The sequence below is a fragment of the Sapajus apella genome, unplaced genomic scaffold (assembly GCF_009761245.1).
Source record: "Sapajus apella isolate SASKATOON/1434 unplaced genomic scaffold, GSC_monkey_1.0 scaffold110, whole genome shotgun sequence".
NCBI classification, from domain to species: domain Eukaryota; kingdom Metazoa; phylum Chordata; class Mammalia; order Primates; family Cebidae; genus Sapajus; species Sapajus apella.
The window spans coordinates 1,303,002-1,325,347 of record NW_022437050.1 but is presented as its reverse complement, the minus strand read 5'-3'; the positions used below and the strand labels follow the sequence as shown (position 1 = coordinate 1,325,347).

The window sequence follows — 22,346 nt, the reverse complement described above, 5'->3', positions numbered from 1 at the left end:
ACAATGTGTCTCTACAATTCCTTCTGCTGAAAGTCTTTCAAGGTTGCATAATACATACCTTGCTGTTTTAAACAGTATATAGTAAATATAATTGCTAGCTCTTTATTGATTGCTCAGGGCCACCGTCATTAGAAACAGTCATTAATGAGCTGCACAGTAATATAGTTCTGTGTCTGCTTTTTAGGCTTTTTATTTCTTCCCTAGACATCAGGCCATCAGCTGTCACTGAGCCTGCATCCAATGGCCCACCTCCACACTTGATCTGCCTCTAGTTTGGGCCTCCTAATTTGCTGTTACCTAGGAAAACAGATAACGTAGTTTCTTAAGTATTATGTCCAGGTATGGTGGCTCACACAGGTAATCTCAGCACTTTGGGAGGCCAAAGTGGGTGGATCACCTGAGGTCAGGAGTTCAAGATGAGCCTGACCAACATGAGGAAACCCCATCTCTACTAAGAAATATAAACATTAGCCAGGCATGGTGGCAGGTGCCTATAATCCCAACTACTTGGGAAGCTGAGGCAGGAGAATTGCTTGAACCCAGGAGGCAGAGGTTGCAGTAGTCAAGATTGCACCATTGCACTCCAGCCTGGGTGACAGAGCAAAACTACATCTCAAAAAAAGGATTTTCTTCTTGTTAACCCAAAGCTTTTTATTTTATTTACTTTTTTGGCTTGCTTCTGGTTTCATGCTGAATTTTGGAGAGTTGATGTTATTATAACACATCTCTGGATAAAAAAGTGTTATTACATTCATATTAGATAGTTAAGAGATGGCTATGGAGTCAGTTGGACTTTGATTCAAATTCATGCTTTGCCAATAATCAGCTGTGGGACCTCTGGAAAGTCACTCAACCTCTGCGCCCTTCAGTTTCCTTATTGAGGAATGCGGGGCGGGGTGGGTAGGAAGGGGAGGGTAGGATGGGGGAGAGAGTAAGATGGGACTAGTTACCTAATAGTTTATTACAAGGATTAATTGACATAATTTCTGTAATAAGTGTAGGAAAAGGCATCACTTGTATCAACCAGTCAACACGTGTTACTTCTATTACTACTCAACGCTCACCAACACCAATAGATTTGCATTAAGGCATTTATGTACATACTATTACACAATTGTATCTAAATATAAACTACCTACCCATACATACATTAACAAAACCTGGACCATGATCTGTCTGTCTAGTATGGACACTTTCAAGCATCGCCAACTACAACAGTTGCTAATAGAGAGCATTTGTTTGAATGAATTAATGAAAGGGGAAATAGTATCTTCAACAAATTTTCACTAATGCCTCAGATGTGCAAAGCTCAATGCTTGGCATCACAGAAAATTAAACTGAATTTATCCTGAATCCCGCCTTCAAGGAAGAGGGCATGCCCTTAAATCATGATAATTAAAGATGGAAAGGTATAAAGAACATAATATGTTAGAGATAAGGCAACATAAGAATTTAGTCAGAAGAGAAAATAATCTATACTTAGAGTCATATGGGAATATTTCAGAGAAAAAGGTGATATTTTATAGTATCTTAAAGGGCAGAGGGATATGGGTACAGAAAGGAGGGAAAAGGATCCCGTGGGGAGGAATGGCATCAGCAAGACAGGGAGAAAAGTTACTGCAGATACTAAGAGCAGCTAATGAGTCAATGGAATAGAACATAAATTAAGATGAATGGTGGGTGAGGATGATGAAAAGAGAGGTTAGCGTCAAGGTGGTGTGCCTGAATCCCAAGCTAACAAGTTGTGGCTTTAGAAAGGAGAAAGCCAGTAAAAGTTACAAGGCTTTATTTATTTAGTTCAGGGTATCAGGGAGCCATCCTAGAGATCAGCCGTCAGCAAGAAAAGGAATACAGCACTATCTAGACATCCGGAAATATTCATTTTCTTCATAACAGTCACATGACTGCAGCCAGGTGTGAATTCTGTCATTGATTCATGTGAAAATCAGAAATTCATCACACTTCTGTGGTTCCTATTTTCAAGTTACAGACACATACATGCGCCTCCTGAATACACTGTAAATAACCAGCTGAAAATGTCATCTTAAAGTTCTTTTTAACAATTTCATAATTATCAACATAGAAAATAGATTTCAAGTGCCTCAGTCATCAAAAATAAAAATATAGACTAAGGCATTTCAGGAATAAAGTGAGCATGGCTGTAACTATGTAACTATATTAAAAAGGCCATTAGAACATTTTTATCTGTTTTTTTTTAATATGCTGGCTCATTTAGAAATGATTTCCCATAAAATTACTTAGGCTTGAAAGTTGTTCTTCAAAGTCATATTCAAAGTTTAATGCAACTAATCCAGACTGCTTTTAAATTTTTTAACAAGTTTATAATTTTGCATAAAGCATTTTCTACATAATAGATGGTCAATAAGGACAGGTTAACAATAGGACATGAAACATATATTTAGAAAAAATTAGGCAAATATGAGCTATTTTAAATCCATGCATTTAATCCATTTTGAATTAAATTTATATTTACTCAACATATGTAAAATAAATGGACACAACTATTTACATTGTATTACATTTCTATCATAAAATTTTGAAAGAAGTAATATTTGACATAATGTCTTTCTCCATCTTAATTTTTTTTTTTATTTTAGTGGAGCTGTATCTCACAAGGTGGTATAGATAAGTCTTTAGAGTGCTGCTGCAATTACGTATAAAATTTAGGAGGGTTTGGGAAATTTCTGGAGCTATGTTAAAAGTCTATGGAAGTTTCATGAGAAAACCTGGTAGAACCAAAACTGAATGGGAGTGAAGCTGGGTGTCAAGAGCACTGGGCTCTGAGCCCAGCGCTAAGTAGCTAATATCCTCCCAGGACCAGCCACCATGCCACTCCGAAGTCTCTTTCTCCTCACAAAATAAGAAAGCTGTACTTGACTGAAAAAAAGGTTTCTCAAGGCCCTTAAAATGTTGTGACTCTGCATGTGGTTCAGTAAGAGTCAAGGCCGGGCAAAAAGGCCTGGGAAACTTCCCGTGGAATACATGTATGCTTCTTAGTCATTCACTCTTTAACATCATAGAGAAGCCAGTCCTCCTTTTTATTGACAATCATTCCTCTGAGCTATGTGTACAAAGGAGAATGGAAAGTAGAGATAGACAGAAAGAAAGAAATCAAGGACTGCATTTACCACTGGGTTTTCCGATTTTTTGATTTAAATGGCAAAATTGCTTCTCAGCCCCTAAACTGCCATTTGCCCAACTACGTTCACCCACAGGTCTCCCCCAGAGATTTCTTTTGACTTCATTCCCTATGTCTGGGAATGCAGTTGAAGAAAACGTTCATCTGGATAAAGAAGACAACGAGTAGGCCCTGTGTGAGACTAATTGCTTCATACAGCGAGGAAGCTGGCTTCTCCCATCTGAGCTAAGTGGTACCAGCTATCTTTAAATATAGCTGCCCTACAAAATCATATGGCATCTAATTCCAAGGGTGTACCGACTAAAACCAGATGCAAAATATGAGGGACATTTTGTTCAAAGCTTTGCAGCATTCAAGAATAAAGGCTCTACACATTTCTGGTCTAATCTGAATGAAACTCTGCAAATATTTCAGATGATTTTCTCACATCTATCCTAGTGCAATCACTTTGTGATTGAATTTCATGACTTGGCTCTGTTAACATGAAATCAAAATGTATTTCAGCCATCACAAATACACCATGTAAGGTGATCCTTGGGAAAAAAAAAAAAAAAAAAGAGGGGCGGGTTTCTGCATTCACAAAAGTTTGGGATATGCTGAATACTGCATTTAAGTATTCGCGGTACATGCTAGTACCTCAAAGGTTCTGCAAAGCCCTAGAAGAAAGACCAGTAGAATTTGTTTGACTCAACATTTCCCAAACTAACCAGGAAAAATCACCCTCTCTCATCTCCCAAGGGGTATCTATTAATATCCTGTAGAACTAGTATTCCATAGCACTCTCTGGAAGACGAATTAGGCCAACACTGTGGTGTAAGTCTCAGATTTATATCAGATACCAGAATCTGAAGCATAGAGAGTAAAAATATTGACTGAAGACATATCAATAGGGAGATCCAATTTTGAGGCCAATTAAATTGTTTTGATGAAGTTCAAAGAATCCTTTTGCAAATAAACATCACGTCTGTGTATTCAAGCGTGCTCTGAAAGAAGAGTAGTGGAAGAAAAGGAGCAGTTTTCCATCTGCTGCCACTGTCCCCATCTTACTGTAGTGGGATTCTCAGGGGCAGAAACTCACTTAAAAGGAATCACTAGGCCGGGTAAGGTGGCTCATGCCTGTAATACCAGGACTTTGGGAGGCTGAAGCGGGCAGATCATAAGGTCAGGAGTTCAAGACAAGCCTGGCCAACATGGTGTAACCCCTTCTGTACTAAAAACGTAAAATTAGCTGGGCGTGGTGGCATGCCCCTGTAGTCCCAGCTACTCAGGAGGCTGAGGCAAAAGAATCGCTTGAACCAGGAGACAGAGGTTGCAGTGAGCCAAGACTATGCCATTGTACTCCAGCCTGGGCAACACAGCGAGACTGTCTCAACAGAAAAAGGAATCACTAGAATTGTAGCACTGATTTCAAAGGGGATGTAGAGTAATCCCTTTATTTTCAGATGGGAAGCTGAGGCCCAGTGACCAACACTGACTAAATCTAGATGCTCTGATTGGGCAATGGGAGGATAGTCAATATCCAAGTCTCTCAACTGGCTCCTTATCCACTGCCACCCCATGCAATCTAAACCTTTGCCTGGAATATTGTTCTGTGCTCCTCACCAAACCCACCATTGTACTTTTTAAAATTGACAGCTTAAATACTTTAAGTTGTATAAATTTTCTCAGATATTTCTGTGATTAAATAAAAGGGTCATGAGAGCCTAACGTACCTAAGCACAGAGATACATCCATACCTAAGACGACCTTGATTGGTCATTCAATCTACATCTCACTACACCACTTTCTCTGCCTTCTAGAAGCTTGCCTTGAATTGTAAACTACCAATTTAATACTAGATTATATAAATATATTATGTAACTCTCTAATTTGCTTCATGGGGGCAAGTTGTCTTTCCAAATAAAACACCAGATCCCACAAAGCCCAACTTTAATTACCCATGGTACCTATCCCAGTGCTAGACACCCAGCAGGCAAGCCAACCAGTGCTCACTGTTTAGAAATTGGAGGAATTCAGAGGAGATATTAAAATAACAATTAGTTCTACAAACCAGAAGCGGGAGCCCCTCCCTGCTCCAAATCACGTGTTGGTAGGAAAGCAAAACAGCCAAGTGCAGCCATGGTCAAAGAAAAAAACTCAACCCACATTAAACATCATCACACATCAACCCTGCTGGTTTGCCTAAATTTGTATATAAAACATTAAAAAGATTTTTTTAAAAGACTTTTGGAGTAGGACAGGGCAGGGAGCATAAGAATAACAGTCAAATAATTTACTTTCTAAAAGGAGGGAGAGGAGAAGGGGCAAGAAACAATAAAGAAAGAGGAAGGGGGCAAATGGAATTCACAAGGAAGCCATGTGACTTGGGAGCTCACGGAAGGCAGCCCTGAGTTAGGAGAAATGAAGTGCTCCTTTCTTCTTCCCACCCCTCAGGGGGTGATCGTGAGCTAAACTGAACTACTCATTTGCAGAAGATTGGGTTGGTAGGGGAAGAGCACAGATGAGAGTAAATTAAGCCAGCTTGATTTTCTCTGGCTCTCTTTAAAATTCTTTAGTTTAAAAAAAAAAAAAAAAGACTCTAAATAATAGCATCAGCTGCTAATCTAAAATGTTATCTGCTGGTCCTAGCCCACCAGCCTGCTTTCCGGGTGTGTTGGGCTATAGAGTAAGGAAATGCAGAAGTGATAACAGTCTACTTAAAATTAGAAGGACTGGACTTAGAGATGGCGTAAACCTCAAGATCATGTCGTCTGGCGCAAAGACTTTGGATGGACAGGGATCCAGCTCTGGAGATGAGGCTAAGCAAGTTAACTCTCTTGCCCTAGCACAAGGCACGCATCCTTTACTTCATAAATTCTACCTAGAAGCCATATACAACTGGAGGATGAAGGGAAGCCTTCTTACCTCTCTGAGTCTGTACATGACAATTCTACCTGACTTTGAAGGTAATAGCTACTGTTGAGACACCCAGAGCACAAGGCATCATGACAATGTGAGCCTATCACCCTGAGCTGATAACACCCTAGGATAAAAATAGTGGCATAGGCTAAATTATGGAAGGTAAGCAGGTAAGCCCTGGGGTTGCACTATTTGGGTTCAAATCCCATCTCTACCACTTGATAACTGAACCACTTATTTAACTTCTCCAAGCTTCAAGTTCCTCATCAGTAAAACGAGAACAACATCATACACAGTGGTGAGAATCCCACAAGGGCCCTTCCAAACATTTATCATATTGCCTGGGAGGAACTAAGTGCTCAGTGAATGAATGTTAGCTAATGTTAGTCACACTCTACATTTTTCTATAGCTTTTTCTTAGATGCCTTCTGATCAAATTCTGATTCTGTACAATGCAAGCTTTGACTAATGGCCTCAATCTTGGTTGATATTTTTATGCTTCTACAAAAATAAAAGGCCCTTCATGTAATTTTATTTGATTAAAAGCACCCAGCATTACTACTAGTGTTACTATTACTACTTTCTACTACTATACCACCTGGCTTATGAAACATCTCCTTTTTTTCTTTCTTTCCTCTGCCACTCTTCCCTCTCTCAAGTTTGCATATGCAATCTTATCAACCAGGAATTTTACTTCCTTTGTAAAAACATAGAATATCCTTCAAATCCAATCTCTAGTCCTCTCTGGCTGTGTAACCTTGGGCAAGCTTTTTAACCTCTCTGAGACTCAGTTTACTTGTATGTAAAATGAGAATAACTATAAGGCTATTGTGAGGATTAAAGTGACACCCATGAAGTGCCTACACATGATGAACCCTTAGCAAGCATGAGCTATTTCTCAATTCTCACCATTATACAATGGATTTCTTTATTTGGGGCAGTATCAAATTTTCTCCCTGCATGAAAAAGTAGAGAAAATTATGTGTGCCAAGTAGCCTGTATGAAAACCTAAATATAGAAATAGTTTAGAATATTACAAAGAAAGGTTCACTTCTGCAAGGCTCATTATTCTGAACATCAGGACGATCGTGATGATAACAGCCCAATTTAAAGTCTGACATCCAGGTCCTCAACTGCTAATGCAGTTGGATTTGCTTGTTTTAAAAGAATATCTGCACAAATATTTTGGGAAACAGTTTACATGAGGACAGGGTCATAGCTGATTTGTGACATAGCTAATACCAAGAGCAGTCTGAAAGGAGGGACTGGACAACGAAGAAGCAGGCATCCTCCACCCTCAGCTCCTGGCTGGACCTACCCTGACTCCTGGGACAGAGTGAAGAGCTGCTCCTGGCACACACAAGGCAGTGGCAGTGGGGGGACAAAGGAGGGAGGAGGACAAAGGTATTGCATTAATGGGTTTTCCTTCCCATGACTTTCACCAGCTTTGTTATATAGAAACAGATCCTTTAAAGCAATTTGAATAAATCTAAGTTACATGTTAGCCTCCCTTTGCTATTCCTAAATCAGGTCAAGAAAGTAGGAAACTGAGAGGAAATGGAGGGACCTTGACTAGGGGCAAGGCAGAGGCGCAAATGAATGATTTCCTGATGTGTCCTTATTCCTTATTCAGTGGAGTCCACTGGGGCTAAAAAGGCATAGGTTTTACAGGAAGCTTCAGACGAACCCACCTTCTTCTCACAGAGTCAGTAAGATTTACCGCCAATTCTGAGCTCCACTTTGACCGCAATGACACGAAGCAAGGAGTCCGTATCATTTCTGCTCTTCCCATCTCCTAACTTCCAAGATACGCAACGGAAAGAAATGGAAAAGGTGGACGATACAGCCCACAAGACCTGGGACAGACTGTCCTTGTGAGAACTGCTGTCTCCAGCAGGATGAAGACCCTAGACTGGCAGCAAAACCTGCCATGGATTTGACGCTTCTAATTTACAACCCAATAGTTTCAACAAAAAACGGAGTACCATTGGCAAGGGGAACTAGTCCATCTTTCATGCCTGGAACGTTCCAACTTGCCTAACCATTCATTGGGTGGACTGAGACGCCCATCTCTGATTCGGCTTTATGAGAACTTTGATTCTCTGACCAAATGCATACCTCTTGTTGGCTGAGTGGAAAATACCAAGTCAGCAGCAGCAGGAGCTAGCAAGGGGCTTGCCTGAGTGGGTTACTGGCAGTTAAGCAATGTACAGAGAAGGCTTACAAAGAAGAGCAGCCTCTGTTCTGGAAAGGTAAACATACCCAACTATCACAGTCTTAACTTTCTGCTCATCTGTAGGGTCCCTCTAAAGAGAAAACACAAAGAAAATATCTAGATAGGCTAAACCATGGTGTCATGAGAGCATAGCTAGAAATGGAAATCTCTGTGTGGCCATATACAAATCACTTACATTGGGCAGCTGCTCTCTGGTTAAGTAATTATTTGTCTAGAAGCCTCAGTATCCTTATTAAGAAAAGAAGTATGCTAAGGGTATCTACCTCATAGTGCAGAAAGAAGGGTAAAATGATCTATCTTAAGGTTTAGCACATTGCCTAACGTGGTAAATCTCAGTAAGTTAGGACGACTACAAACTTACAAAGCAAATGGGATGAATGAACCTATGGTATCTTGTAACGCTAACATCGTTTTTATTCTAAACTTTGGTGAAGTGAAAGAGAAGGTGCCCTGAGCATGCTGGCTAAGAAATTGGGGCTCAGAACTGAGAACACAATGGCAGATTTGCAATGGCATCTATATAATAGGATGCACATGTTTTGTAATCTTGAGCTGATGCTGATGGTTGCCTGACAAGTCAACTGGTAGGTTAAAAGAACAATTACAGTGCTTGGACAGCACTGCACAATAAGAACATAGTCATTTTCACGGGCTTGCAGTCACACACGGAGAGGCCTGATAGTTGTAAATTCCTAGGGAGCCCTTAGTTCTTCTAGCTTCTCCCAGCAAACCACTCTCTCCAATGAATAGTCATCGAATATGTCAAGAACCACCTACACCTGGATTATGCTGCCATTGAATGGTGTTCCTTGAAGCTCAGGCTATAGTAGACTCTTTCTACAAAATAGCCACAGGTTACACCCTTGCTAAAGCTTGAATGGGTGTAATATACGTCTTGTGACTTTACATCTCCTCTTCAATTCTCAACATACAATAGGACCTCCACTCCTTGTCGAGCCCAAAAAGACAAATTGCAAAACAGAAGCTCTCCCACTGCCTATGGGCCAGAGAATGGAAGTCATTCCAGTGGTAACTGTTGCCTCCTCGTAAACCCAAACCATCTCTTCTAGTTTCCCCAAATTCTGTAGACTGAGGCTGGCCCACCCAGAGCAGCACCACTAAAGTCTACACATTCTATTAGAAATTCAAGTATAGGCAGTATCTTCAACTAGATCAAGCTATTAGATATTAATGTTCAGACAACACCTACCTCACTCCAGACCAGCATGGTACCGAATATGACCTGTAACCCATCAAAGAAATTGTCCCCTATGATGATCACAGTCGCGCCTCCCGTCGTCCATCCTTCACTCGGGCTGATGGCTTTGATACAGGGAGTAGCTGCTTTTCAACACACATGAAAAAGAGAAGGAGTCTGCTGTTAGAACCAAACTTTAATGATGAAGACTTGAGAAAAAGGAAAAAAAAAATCTTTTATCTTTTCACTAACAGAAAGTCCCTCAAGATCTCAGCATTTCCTAGCCACATTAGGACCTGAAACTTAAGGGTGCAACTACAGTTTTTAAAAGCATTCTTTCCATTGTTTCTATGAAGATACACATATTTTACCCAAATCTTTATCAAACCTGAAACTTTATGAAATAAAACACAAAGTAAATTTTAATTTGTAAATGCTAAGAATTTTTTTTTATTAAAAATGGGTGACTTTCTGGAATATATTGGAAACCTTACAGAATTGCTTCATAGTTAAATATATCTCCTGAAAAGAAAACTTACATATTTTCAGATAAACATTGCTATCCAATAGGAAGCTAAGAAAGAGAGGAGCCTGTAGCAGGAAATGATTCTTGCTCCATGCCCTCTGTCTGAACACTAACATAGCAACATGTCTCATCAAAAATCATTAAGATTTGTTTTTTCAAATAAATGTCATAGATCCCATTTTACAGATTCGAAGAATGCAGGTCACTTGGGGTGAATTATGTAACCAAAGAGCTGAGTCAGGGCTCAGCCACAGAGTTTTCCATGACCTTTGCTTTGCAGTCTTTCCCAGGCATAAAACCCTAGAATTGACTTTTTCAAAATTTCATCTCTCTTTTCTTTCCATTATAAATGGTCCTTGGAGATGGGAAATAATTTGTAAATACTGTGATTCCAAATAGACTGGAGGTGGTTTGTTTAATGAGCATGGCATACTTTCAACAGAATTGCTGGGCATAAATGTAATTGTTGGATTGTTTTTAAAATCTCTCAGAGGGCACCTTCCTGCCACTGAGGATTTTTAACTCCACAATGTCATGCTTCTGTTCTCATGATTACTTTTATGAAGAACAACAAAGCAAAATCCTAAAGCAAGGGAGATAGTGTTCAAGGAGAGAAAATGGGACCCTCATCTTTAATAAAAAGTGTATTAAGTATCCAAGGCTGACTTTCCGAGCATTGAAGCCAATGAGAGCACTAGTTAATTTTAACAGGAAAAAAACTGGCAAAAAATATTTGGACTTTGTCAAATTTGGCAAAATGTCATGCTTTAACTTTTGCAAGAAGGAAAGAAAATATTAAGTCCAGCCCGGTGGGACCATTGCTCACGTGCCACCACACAAACAAGTAGAATGGGTTTGATTTTGATTCAAATTAATCTTAAAAATTTGCACAGAGAATCTGGAAATATCCAAACTAAACATTTCATGTTGGCTGAACTCATAGCAATGCATTGACAACTAAAACTCAGCAGTTCAGATGATTTTTCTCTCCTCTACTTTCTCGCAAAAACAAAATAATTAATCAAGAAGATGTAAATGATTCATAACTTGACTTGAAATTTCTTGTCTGATTTTTTAACATACATAGAGGTTGTGATCAGTGTTCCACAAGCAAAGGGCTTTGTCTTAAACAAAAATGACCTTTAAAAGTACAAATGTTTAAATGCATGATTAAGTACTCCCAAAGCAGCGGTATGTATGATTTGAAGCAAGTTGTAAGAGAAATAAACGATATTTAACAACTATATAAAGTTCTTAAAATATAAGCAGTTTGGAAACATTTTGTTAAGGTCTCCAAAGATCAATTCTTAATTTATAACTCAGTCTACTTAGTTGTTAGGATGGAGTACAAAAGGTGTTACTATATCCTTGGTACTTCTGAGAAGGACAGGGTATCTGTTTACCTGGATTGGTCTTGAGAGTCCTGCCTGAGTCAAAGTATGGAATCCAACGGGGTCATTAATTGCTGACCCTGTGATTACCCACACAGATTGCAAAATGGTCTTGGTGCTTACTATCAGTTTTAGGTTTGGAATTTCTGTTAATTTTTATTTTTTTAAATCACACATGTGTATTTCTTTAGCTAAATATGGTCTCCTGCAGGCTTTCTCTTCATTGCACAAAGGGAGGTGGAAGGCGGGTGTTTATATGTCTTTGAGAAACCCTCCTACAGGAAAGGCCTTATAATAGCATGGGCAAGACCTGCTGGTTCTGAACTTGACCCAGTCCCTCTTTTTTTCGCTTGTTATATGTAGGATACAGAAGTCATATGGGTGTATATGCATGTGTGTGTGTGTGTGTGTGTGTGTGTGTGTGTGTGTGTGTGCGCGCGCGCTTTCAGACACTTCCCAAGGAAAGTTGCAATGTTTTCAAATACTGTGAGCAATTTTCCAGAAAGAGAGCTATCTGTCAACAACTCAGAAGAAAGAAAAAGCATCAAGCTTCTAGAGATAACCAGGTGAGGAAACAATATTTGACACCATCTTCTTAGTTTTAGAGAAATAAAGCCTTAAGGGAAGTACCCCGGGAAGAATGACACACCCCTCAGTCCATCCTACCTCTACACACAGGACCATCCACTATCCTGCTTCAAGACTATATGCCACTCTTGGAGCAGGTAAGTCATTCAGACCTTTCTAAGTTTAGACCTCTAAGGGTTCCAAAGTTCCTCCTATTCATCTGTTATAACATATTAGTCTTGAGGGGAAGCTTTGTGACACCTCCCCACTGGCAAGTTTGAAAAATATGTAAAGGAATCATGAGCTATCCCAGAGAGAGAGGATGAGGAGGGGAAGCTAGTAGCATTTAGTAACTGGAGGTCAAACCAGGTGTAGTGGCTCACACCTGTAAACCCAGCACTTTGGAAGGCTGAGATGAGAGGATCTCTTGAGGCCAAGAGTTCAAGCCTGGCCTAGGTAACATAGTAAGACCTTGTCTCTATGAAAGGTTTTTTTAAAAACTACCAGATGCAAGCCTGTCATCCTAGCTACTGGGGATGCTGAGGCAGAAGGACTGCTTGAACCCAGGAGTTCAAGGCTGCAGCGAACTATGAGTGCACCACTGTACTCCGCCTGGGTGAGACTCTGTCTCTCAAAAATAAATAAATGAATGAATGAATGCTAAGTATCCAACAATGCATGAATGAATGGGATAGTCCCCATAAATGAAGAACCCCAAAATGTCAATAATGCAACATGGAAAACACTATGTGCACGAATAATGCAACACAGAAAACACTGTGTGCAAAAGAGAATCAGGTCCAAGAGCTATTGCTAAGAATTCACAGACCCATGTAGACCAAGGCGAGACATTCAAATGAATACAGCAGCTCAGACTCTCAGAACAAGCATGAGATGAATGGCCACTGACCCTCCACATCTGGAAAGCAATGGGAAATGATGAGGGTGTCAGCGAATTGCATGTGCCCCAGGGAAAGGTGACAGCACCGCTCAGCTTCAGCCTTTGGTGGCCCCACACGCATGCAGGCTTAGTGTGGTCTGGGTTTCTGGTCATCTTTCCAAAGAAGCCAGGAAGCCATATTTTTGTATGAAATTTTTCAATCTTTAAATGTTGGAAACTAATTCAATATATTTTTTAACGTGTAGGCCAAACAAAATGTTTGTGGGCTGGCTTTAACTCACAGGCTGCTATTTTACACTTTAACCCTGGTCACAACACAACTGCCAGGCTAAAAACAGACCTGGAAATACTTGCAATTGTGGCCAAAATTATAGGTACCCAAATGTTCATTGCAGTATTGACAGCAAAAAATTCAGATGTCTAGGTCCCCCCAACAGGAGAGTGGTTAAAGAAATTATGGTATATTCATAGTATAGAATACTAGGAGTGTCATTCAAATACACAAAAGAATTCTATTAACTGATATGGAGAGATTTCAAAATACGTTAGCAAGTCAAGAAAAAAAAAAACAATTTGCAAACTAAAGAACAGTGTAATTAAGTTTATTTTGAATGATATCTGTGAGCCTGTATATGCTCTAGTATGTGTACGTATGCAGTTCTATGTGAACAGGTATGATGGACAAAGGCCTGGAAGGAAGGATATGCATAACTGTCCCCAGAGGATCCTTATACGAGGGACTAGACAGGGGTTGACAGAAAAGAAAGACTATTAACATTTATTCCCTACGTATCTGTATGATTTAGATTTTTTCAATGTGTACAAATTAAGATACTATGTAATAAAAATAAAAAATTAAGTTGCAGCAGAACATTTAATTTTATGAGAGAGAACAGTTGTACTTTTCAGAGCAAAATGACATTTTAAAAAAGCAAAATAAGACAAACAAACAAAACAGCTGCGCTGACCCTGAGCCTCGCCGTCTCTCCTCGTGTTGGACATGTTTTCTCTAAAAACGCTCAGAGTACATCCAAAGCGGCCAAGGACTTGTTTCTTACATTTGGGATACCCAGAGAAAAACAGAGGGAAGACAGGGAAAAATCACTTTTAATAGTCACAGTGGATGGATTCAGTGGAATTTGACTGTGAAAAGATTTATGAAAGAATTCAATTCAGCACAGGGATGTGATAATCAATAAAATTCTATCTCCAAGAAAATATTATGGAATGTGGGGGTAGTATTTGAATACAAAACCACTTGTACCAGCAAATTCTTGATTTAATTAATACAAGATTCTTTCTTCCTCCCCAGTGAATTTTCACACTCTATCCAAAAGGCCAGTAAGCCAATTTCTGGTTTTAAATCTCATTAAAAATAAAAGTTTAGGGTTGAGGGGGGTGGGATCCACCTCTTTTTTTAAAATCCCTTCCCCCATCCCTCACCAGCCACGAAAGTAGAGATTTTCCTTCCCTCAAACTATGACAATAACATGATTACCCTACCACAGTTTAGCATAATGGCTCTGAAATGCTCGTGGCACATTGCAGAGTTAAAGTGGAAATTATTAGGTAGCTCTTCTTTGTTATAATAATGATCACTCCACAAATAAAAGCTCTTCTCCCAAAGGTACTGCAAGGCACAAAATGCTAATTCTGAAGATTATGTGTGTGCTTTTATTAAATATTACTATGCCCTGCCTGTTTGAGGGCTTCTCTGCTCTGATTGTTTTATGAGTACCATGTTAATGTCATTCCCATCTTGCTAGCAGCAGGCACACATTTTAGCGTTTGTATGAGAGTTGATCAAAGGCCACGTGCTGGGGGAATTGCTGAGAAAACACGGACAAGCGATAAAAATCTAACAGATTAATTGGTTTAAATTTCATTTCAGGGTGTTGAACTTTGGCTCAGGACTCAAATACTACACCGTGAGTCAGGGCCTAATTACCAGATTTCCAATTTGCTTCTTGAACAATGGTTGTGGTGAGAAGGAAAAGAGAGGGAAGAATTAAAAAAAAAAAAAAAGGAAAGAAATCGTTCGGCTCCAGTACATATTTAACAACTAATGTTCTGTGTGCAGACAATTGCACCAGGGGACATTTGCTATCACCTGCTCTATCTCCCAAGCATTTATATTTCCTTCAAATAGCCACAGAAGGCAGAAGAAATCACAGATGCACTCGGTAGTTTAAAATTTTCTGATTTACAGAATAAGTGTTACATGATTCAAGCGCCTGCACACTCGCACTGGGAGCATCAGTCTCTTTATTAGCAAGGTGAATTTATAAGCTGGAATCGCACTTCAGCCTCCAATAGAAATGATCTATTTCACTGATAGAAAGCAAGGGCCAGGAGAGCCATGTTTACCTCAGGGTTTATGGGTGGCCTTGGGAATAAGGGTTAATTGAGCTCAGAGGTGCCTGCCCATTGAGGTGAATTAGTGGTGTGTGCAGCGATCAGCAGGGCCCTAGGGCTGCTCTTATTTTTCCTTCTGAAATCTCTCTGTGCTGTGATCAATACCTCACTTGTTTGGGGTAGCCATATACATGACCCAGGTTCAGCATTTATCATATCTTATCCCCAAATTGAGGCTTTTGTGACAGTCAATGCGACATTATGAAAGCCTAATTAGAGATCTAGCACTTGACTTTTTTTCTCCATTCCTGTATCTAAATACACTGGAGAAATAACACTCTGTCAGTTGATAAAATGTACAAATTTAGAAATTTTATAATCTAAATCTAAATCTCCAGATGATATAAGGTTCCTTTCCATTCCCATTACATATGGTGTATGAAAACAGGCATGCTCTCCTTTCCAGGAGTTCTATTAACCAGAACTCTCTATTAACGAGCATTTCTACAAAGCAGACCACTGATGCTTACAATGGAAGCAAAGATGCTGGCACCAGCCTTTACTGGCTTCTGAGTAAAGACAGAAGTATGTAAGTATGTTAAGTTGATTTTAGTATTTGGAGTATGACTGTATTTGAAAATGGGCAAGAGCTCCAGTTGTTCAAATGCCACATCTAGCACTTAGTGCAACCTCGAAACTTACCTTCTTTAAGGTGCAGTTTCCATATGGGCACTAACAGAGTTCCAGCAAAATGCACAGAAAATGCCTATTTGTGTTTTGTTGTTTTACTATGCAGCAGCTACACAGTATGCTAGTATACTAGTTGCTGCTATAATAATTATCAGCTCCCCATTAACCAGAGTTTATTTATTTACGAGAATACCCTATACTTTCATCAGTCCAGATTATGTAGTTTATTGTAAAACTTTCCTAAGAACTCCCAGTTCAGCTGCTTGCTAACATATCCAGCTAAATGTACCGAGTAGGTGGAATTGGCAGCAATCCCTCCAAAGTAGAATGTTTTTTTTAAGGATCTCATTTGCCTGGAATGAATATTAATGGGAAACTTTTCAGAAATGAGGAATTGACTTTTATGTTATTGTCCCAAATTTTTCAGACTTGGCAGAAAACATAAAACCCATGAGCTCAGCTCATTTCTGCGGGATACTTTGACCTCGTAAAACTCAGCTTTTCTCCCTTTTATCTCCTTAATTTTGGTGATGTTGTGCTTGGGAGAAACTGTTTGAGAGGCTATTGAAGGCACAAAATATTCCGCTTGGACTCAGTGGACAGATAGCTGTTCCTCCTGCTCAATCTGAATACTTGTTTTTTGCTGGTATTTTTTTGTTTTTCTGTTGTTTTTTTTTTTTTTCTGGTCAGGGATGACCTTCCTGCTCACAGCTCTTTAGCACTACAACCTGCCTTCTTTGATCCTGAAACTAGCAGCTACTGGACAGGAAGGAGGACAAACAGAAGGTTTTCCTCCAGCTGGAAGACTGCTCCTCTGTATTTTCACCGTGCTCAGGAGGCAAACCTATTCTTTGTTTATCCATTCTCCAACTGGATACTTGAGAAACCAAAAGCAGTTCGAATGCCTGACCTGAACTCTGGTACCAGAGTATACAAACTTCACTTTCAAAATGCTAACTCCAAATAAACAAACTTAGCCAATAAACAAACAAATTTGGCGATTTCCTCACGCAAGGTGTAGCAGTCTTTATAACATTTACGCTGTTGCTTTAACTTGTGTTACTAGGGATTTGTTTCTGCCTTACTTTATTTTCTTCAGTAATTGCATTATGCAGTTAAGCATTTTATTGTTTATTAGGGTTTTTATTTTATTTTGTTTTGTTATTTGTCTGCATTTATTGCCTTGTCCACTAGCATATCTAGATATTACTTGGCAAAGAATCATGTATTATATATGCAAGAGTCGTGTGTGTGTGTGTGTGTGTGTGTGTGTCTGTGTGTCATTTTAAGGAGAAACATAACCCATGATATAGAGATTTCTCAATACTAGATGCAATTAAACCTATTAAATATTAAATGAGAAGATTGAGAATTTCAAGTGTTTTTCATCTTTTATTCCAAAGTGACTTCATTTGGCAAGAAAGCCCTTTGCTTTGACAGTATTAATGGCTCTCACAGAAAAGAAGAAAAGGAAAAATTCATAGGCTCTATTTGGAAATGCAGCTCCAACGTCCATCTACATTAAAGCAGTGATAGCCTAGTGGTGAATATCTAGATGTACCTAAACTTAGCAAAATAGTGTCTAAGTTCCAATTTATGCCATTTGCTAATTATAGACTAAGCCCAAATTATATTCTCTTCCTATTTTGCAGCTTTCTTATTTTATTGAATTAGCAAAATTTCTCAACAATCTACATAGCACCTGAGCAAGGGAAGGACGAAAATGCTGGTGCAACAACTATAACCCAAAACATTCCAGGGCAAGCACTTTTGGATTCCCGAGTTTGTCTGTCTGAGATCCAGAACCGTGTGCAAGTTCATTACACGGGGTTATTTGACAGTTTAGCAGTAAAAAATCTTGACATTTTGATGTACCTGTAAGTTCTAAATTGCACTTGAAAGACTTGTTGAAGGCTTTTTGATTTAATGACACACAACATAGCATTGTTTCATAATATGCAAAAATTGTTTGTTAACGACACTGCAGCTCAGAATTTTATAACTCAAGGTGTGACTATGCTGTTTTCCACCTCATGTTTGATCTGCCAAATCCAAAATTAAAATGTACAAAATATTAATCCTAGAGCAGCCAAAGGTAAATACTGTCATCCGTTCTTTGGGATCCCCCCCGCCGCCCCCGCCACCTTATTCTATGATTGTCAGTTACTCCATTGCAAAGCAATGGGGAAAAATTGTCATGGAGGGTAAGAGAATTTTCAAAATGAATTATTCATAGATCCAATTGTGATATTTGTTGTAACAATAGTAAATTGACTTGCCTCTGATTATATAATAAGTAAATAACTCTTTTCTTCCTGACAAGGAGAACTTTCATGTGCAAAATTATTTTTAGTCCAGTTCTTCTTATTGTCCTGTTGTAAGAAAAGTTTGGGAAATGAAACCCAGGGGGGAAAAGGAAATGAAGATAACCTTCCAAAAATGAGCACCCAATATTGTGAGAAGGGGAAACAATTTCAGGTTAAAAAAAATATGCAACTGCTTCTTCAAGGACTACTCAAGTCTTTATTCACAAGCAATCTTCCTGGGCCTGGAAAATCATAAAGTCAAATACGAGCAAGTCTAGTGGAAAATCTGTGACGTTAATCTTGGCCGGAGTCGTATTTTTAACAGGCCTTGAATGTGTGTGCCGGATTATCCAGATGGCCATACAGGAATCGGCCTGATAGGATTAAACCTTTATGCTGAACTCTGCTCCATCTGTTCGCCAAGGTTTGCCTTTCCTTATCTGAATATGAATTTTTAGCCTTCTTATGTCTGGAGTCAGGACCAAATTCAGCAATAAAAACATAGATGCATGCAGATAATTTAGCATTTCATTAGTTACTCTCGGTTCATATTACCTTAGTCTTTTTCTAGAAAATGTTTTTGCTGTGAATTTTGCTACAAAGAAATTTTAAAACATGTAGAATCTACTTTTTTGTTAGAGGGTTTTGTCTTTCTCTTCCTATTGAATTCTAGGATTCATTCAATTCACTACTATAATAGGGGTTTACATTGATGTTTGCCCACAAAGATAAAAAAGAAAGACATGGTAATCTCTTAGCAGAATTTGACTATAAGACTAGATGACGTATAATTCCAATTGAATAAAGGATCCAAGCAGAAGATATTCATGTGTTTTCTTCTTTTTTTCTGTTACAAGAGGATCGGTATTAGTCATTACTTTACAAAATTAGCTACAACACTGTTTTTATCATTTTCATTAAGTTTTCTATGTTTTTAAGGAAGCAATTTTTTTTTTTTCTGGGGCAAGGGCAGGGGTGTGCAGGCAGAAGCTATAATTCAGAACTTCATCTGGAGTAAAAAAAAGGCTGACATTTGTTTTGTTCTCCATGCATATATCCCTAGAAGCAGTGAAGTTACTTATCAATCAGCTAGAAAAGTTGGCTTAGGGCAGGTTTCAGGAAAAAGGACAGTGAGTGGCCAATAAGCCAGAGCTTGGTAGATGGCTCTGGGTTTCAACTCTATGACAAAGACAGAGGGAGGGCTCTGACTGCTGGGCACGGTGGAGAGGATCAGTGACAAATTTCCCAGGCAAACAACGTGTGAATGAATGAAAAAGTTGCATGAGAGAGGGATCTTTTAGAATCCTACTTTCAGGCTGTTTTATAGCAACATGATCATTAGAGGTGCTCAATGTGTTCACAATAGAAATGTCAAGAGACAGCAGCCTGTGTGCCCTTGGCCCTAAGAAGAGAGGATCCCCCCAGCAGTCTAGCAGGATTCCGCAGGCTTCCCTCTCACAGTACCCTCACTCACACTGGCTCTTGGCTGTATGCTGTCGTGAATGTGGGGGCCAAGCAGCTAATCAAATAATTTAGGCTTTTCCACTCACAAGTATAGTTATTATACTTAAGTAGTACCCTTAACATTCAGGGGACAGAGAACAGTCAGACTTCCCATTTAAGCTTAAGATGACTTATCTGTATTGCTATGAATGTGCAGATGAACATCTTGTAAAACATAGGTCTCAGGCTCCTGAAACTAACAAGAATTCAAGCCAGGTAATAAGGAGTGGTTCCCACTTTGAAAATAGATGGCCCTAGGTAATGAAGCCCACTGTAAGTCATCTCTTGTAAGATGGGCAAGTTCACACACACAGCCCCACTGTTTATCCTCCATAGTCTATCCTAAATGAGGACAACTGACTGGATGTTCAATCCCATTACTTAATCTGCTTTTGCTTTGCCCATCATAGTAGCCACTAGCTACATTTACTTTTCAACTAATTAATATAAAATACAAATTATTTCCTCAGTCATACCAGCCACATTTCAAGTAGTCAATCATTATAGTGGCTAGTAGCTATCATATTGGACAGCACAGAGACAGGACACTTCCATCATCACAGGAAGTTCAATTGACTAGCACTGATCTCAGGATCAAGTTTTCATAACTGAGCCTATAACTGATAAAGACTAATCAGAGCTGCAATATATGGGGTGCCCTCCATAGACCAGAAACTGTGCTAGGAACAACTAATCTCTAACCTTTCCAATAAGAATCACAAAATCAAATACTCACGGGGCTAGCCAGGAAGGTAAGTTAATGCAATGTGATGGGGCAATGCAATGGGAATGGTGAGGATTGTGGCTAAGGAAGACGATTTCTGAGTTTTCCCTACCAGTTGCCATTTGGGAATGTGGATCCAGCACTACCAGCTCTTCTGATTATAAAAGACATTTGCAAATCCAGGTTTTCATATAAAACCTTTACTTTTAATTGCCAGCAACTAATATATAATCATCTTTTAATAATTATTAATTTCTGCAATCATACAACTAATACTGTTACTGACTTACCAAACAATAAACACAATCATGGCCAATTTTGCTCCTGATCTTCTCCCAAAACACATCAAAGTTCCCCAGTTGGCCTTTCTTTGCTATGTAGAATATTTTCTTTTTCTTTCTTTTTATTTTTTTTTTTGAAACAGTTTCACTCTGTTGCCCAGACTAGGGTACAATGGTGCAATCTTGGCTTACTGCATCCTCCACCTCCCGAGTTCAAGCGATTCTCCTGCCTCCGCCTCCCGACTTCTAGTAGCTGGGACTACAGATGCGTGCTACCACAACCTAATTTTTTGTATTTTTAGTAGAGATGGGGTTTCACTATGTTGGCCAGGCTGGTCTCGATCTCCTGACCTCAGATGATCCACCCACCTTGACCTCCCAAAGTGCTGAGATTACAGGCTTGAGCCACCGTGCCTGGCTATGCAGAAGATTTTCTATGTGCAGTTTGGGAGATGAGCTCCCTGTTCCTAAAGGATTTTTATTGTCATCATGCAAGACAGCATAGATAGTGACTTTTTAAGAAAACCATGTTTTGAGTGTGAGCAGCATTTTGAAATCAACCTTGCCCAACATTTAATAATGCACAAGTCCTGCTTTGTGCCTTTCAGAATAGTTCTGCTTACATTTCTCTCCACAACCGAGGCTGCCATTGCTAACGTATTTGAGTAAACTTTCATTATTGAGAGCCTTATCATTTAAGCCAGTTTCCTCTCCTCCCTGACACATTCAGTGACACTGCAATCCAGCGTTTGTTACAGCACAGATGTTTCCGTGGTGATGATCTGTGATGTCATAAGCACAGGAATGTGTATCATCCACTTTACCCACATGAGCCATACAAAGAAGAGTGGGAACTCCACTTCCATTTAAACTCCATGATGTACTGACTCAACTTCCTCAAAAATTACTCTTTGGGGTCTGAGCCGTTCTGTCTGGACATCAAAGAGCAAACACTCACACTTGCCTGTTTGTGATTCATTTCTACTAGAGAATTATTAGTTATATGCAAAATCCAGTCTACCTATCAAAACCCAGATTAACCTTCCTCAAATATTAGCTTTCAAAACTTAGTCAGCATGATCAAGTCCACCCTCACAAGTCTGGCCCATTTTTTTTCTCCAGCCTCATTTTCAGCCTCAGCAGCAGTTAAGAGCACCGCCTCTGGATTCAGGGGTTCTCAGCTAGCTTACATTTCAGCTTCACCACTTACTAGTTTGGGCTAATTACTTTACTGTTTGAAAGCTTCAGTTTCTACCACTTTAATTGAGGATAATTATTCTGACAGTCCACCTGGCTGGGCATGGTGGCTCACGCCTATAATCCCAGCACTTTGGGAGGCTGAGGCAGGTAGATTACCTGAGGTCAGGAATTCAAGACCATCCTGGCCAACATGGTAAAACCCCATCTCTACTAAAATACAAAAACTAGATGGGCATGGTGGCATGTGCCTATAGTTCCAGCTACTCGGGAGGCTGAGGCAGGAGAATTGCTTGAACCAGGGAGGCGGAGGTTGCGGTGAGCCGAGATTGTGCCCCTGCACTCCAGCCTGGCACTTGGCAACAGAGTGAGACTCTGTCTCAAAAAAAAAAAAATACAAAATTAACTGGGCA

General features: G+C 39.5%; 1 protein-coding gene across 8 annotated transcripts in view; it reads right to left on the bottom strand.

The window, feature by feature from the left end:
* The window catches only part of EBF1 (EBF transcription factor 1), a 406,775-nt gene that overhangs the window by 92,734 nt on the left and 291,695 nt on the right, over window positions 1-22,346 (bottom strand). For 4 of the 8 annotated variants that reach the window (XM_032259644.1, XM_032259642.1, XM_032259647.1 and 1 more), the window contains exon 9: window positions 9,505-9,638. In XM_032259644.1, coding sequence (XP_032115535.1) covers window positions 9,505-9,638 — 134 coding nt within the window. The remainder of the gene's footprint in view (window positions 1-9,504; window positions 9,639-22,346) is intronic. The other 4 variants (XM_032259648.1, XM_032259650.1, XM_032259643.1 and 1 more) reach the window with 1 other exon arrangement.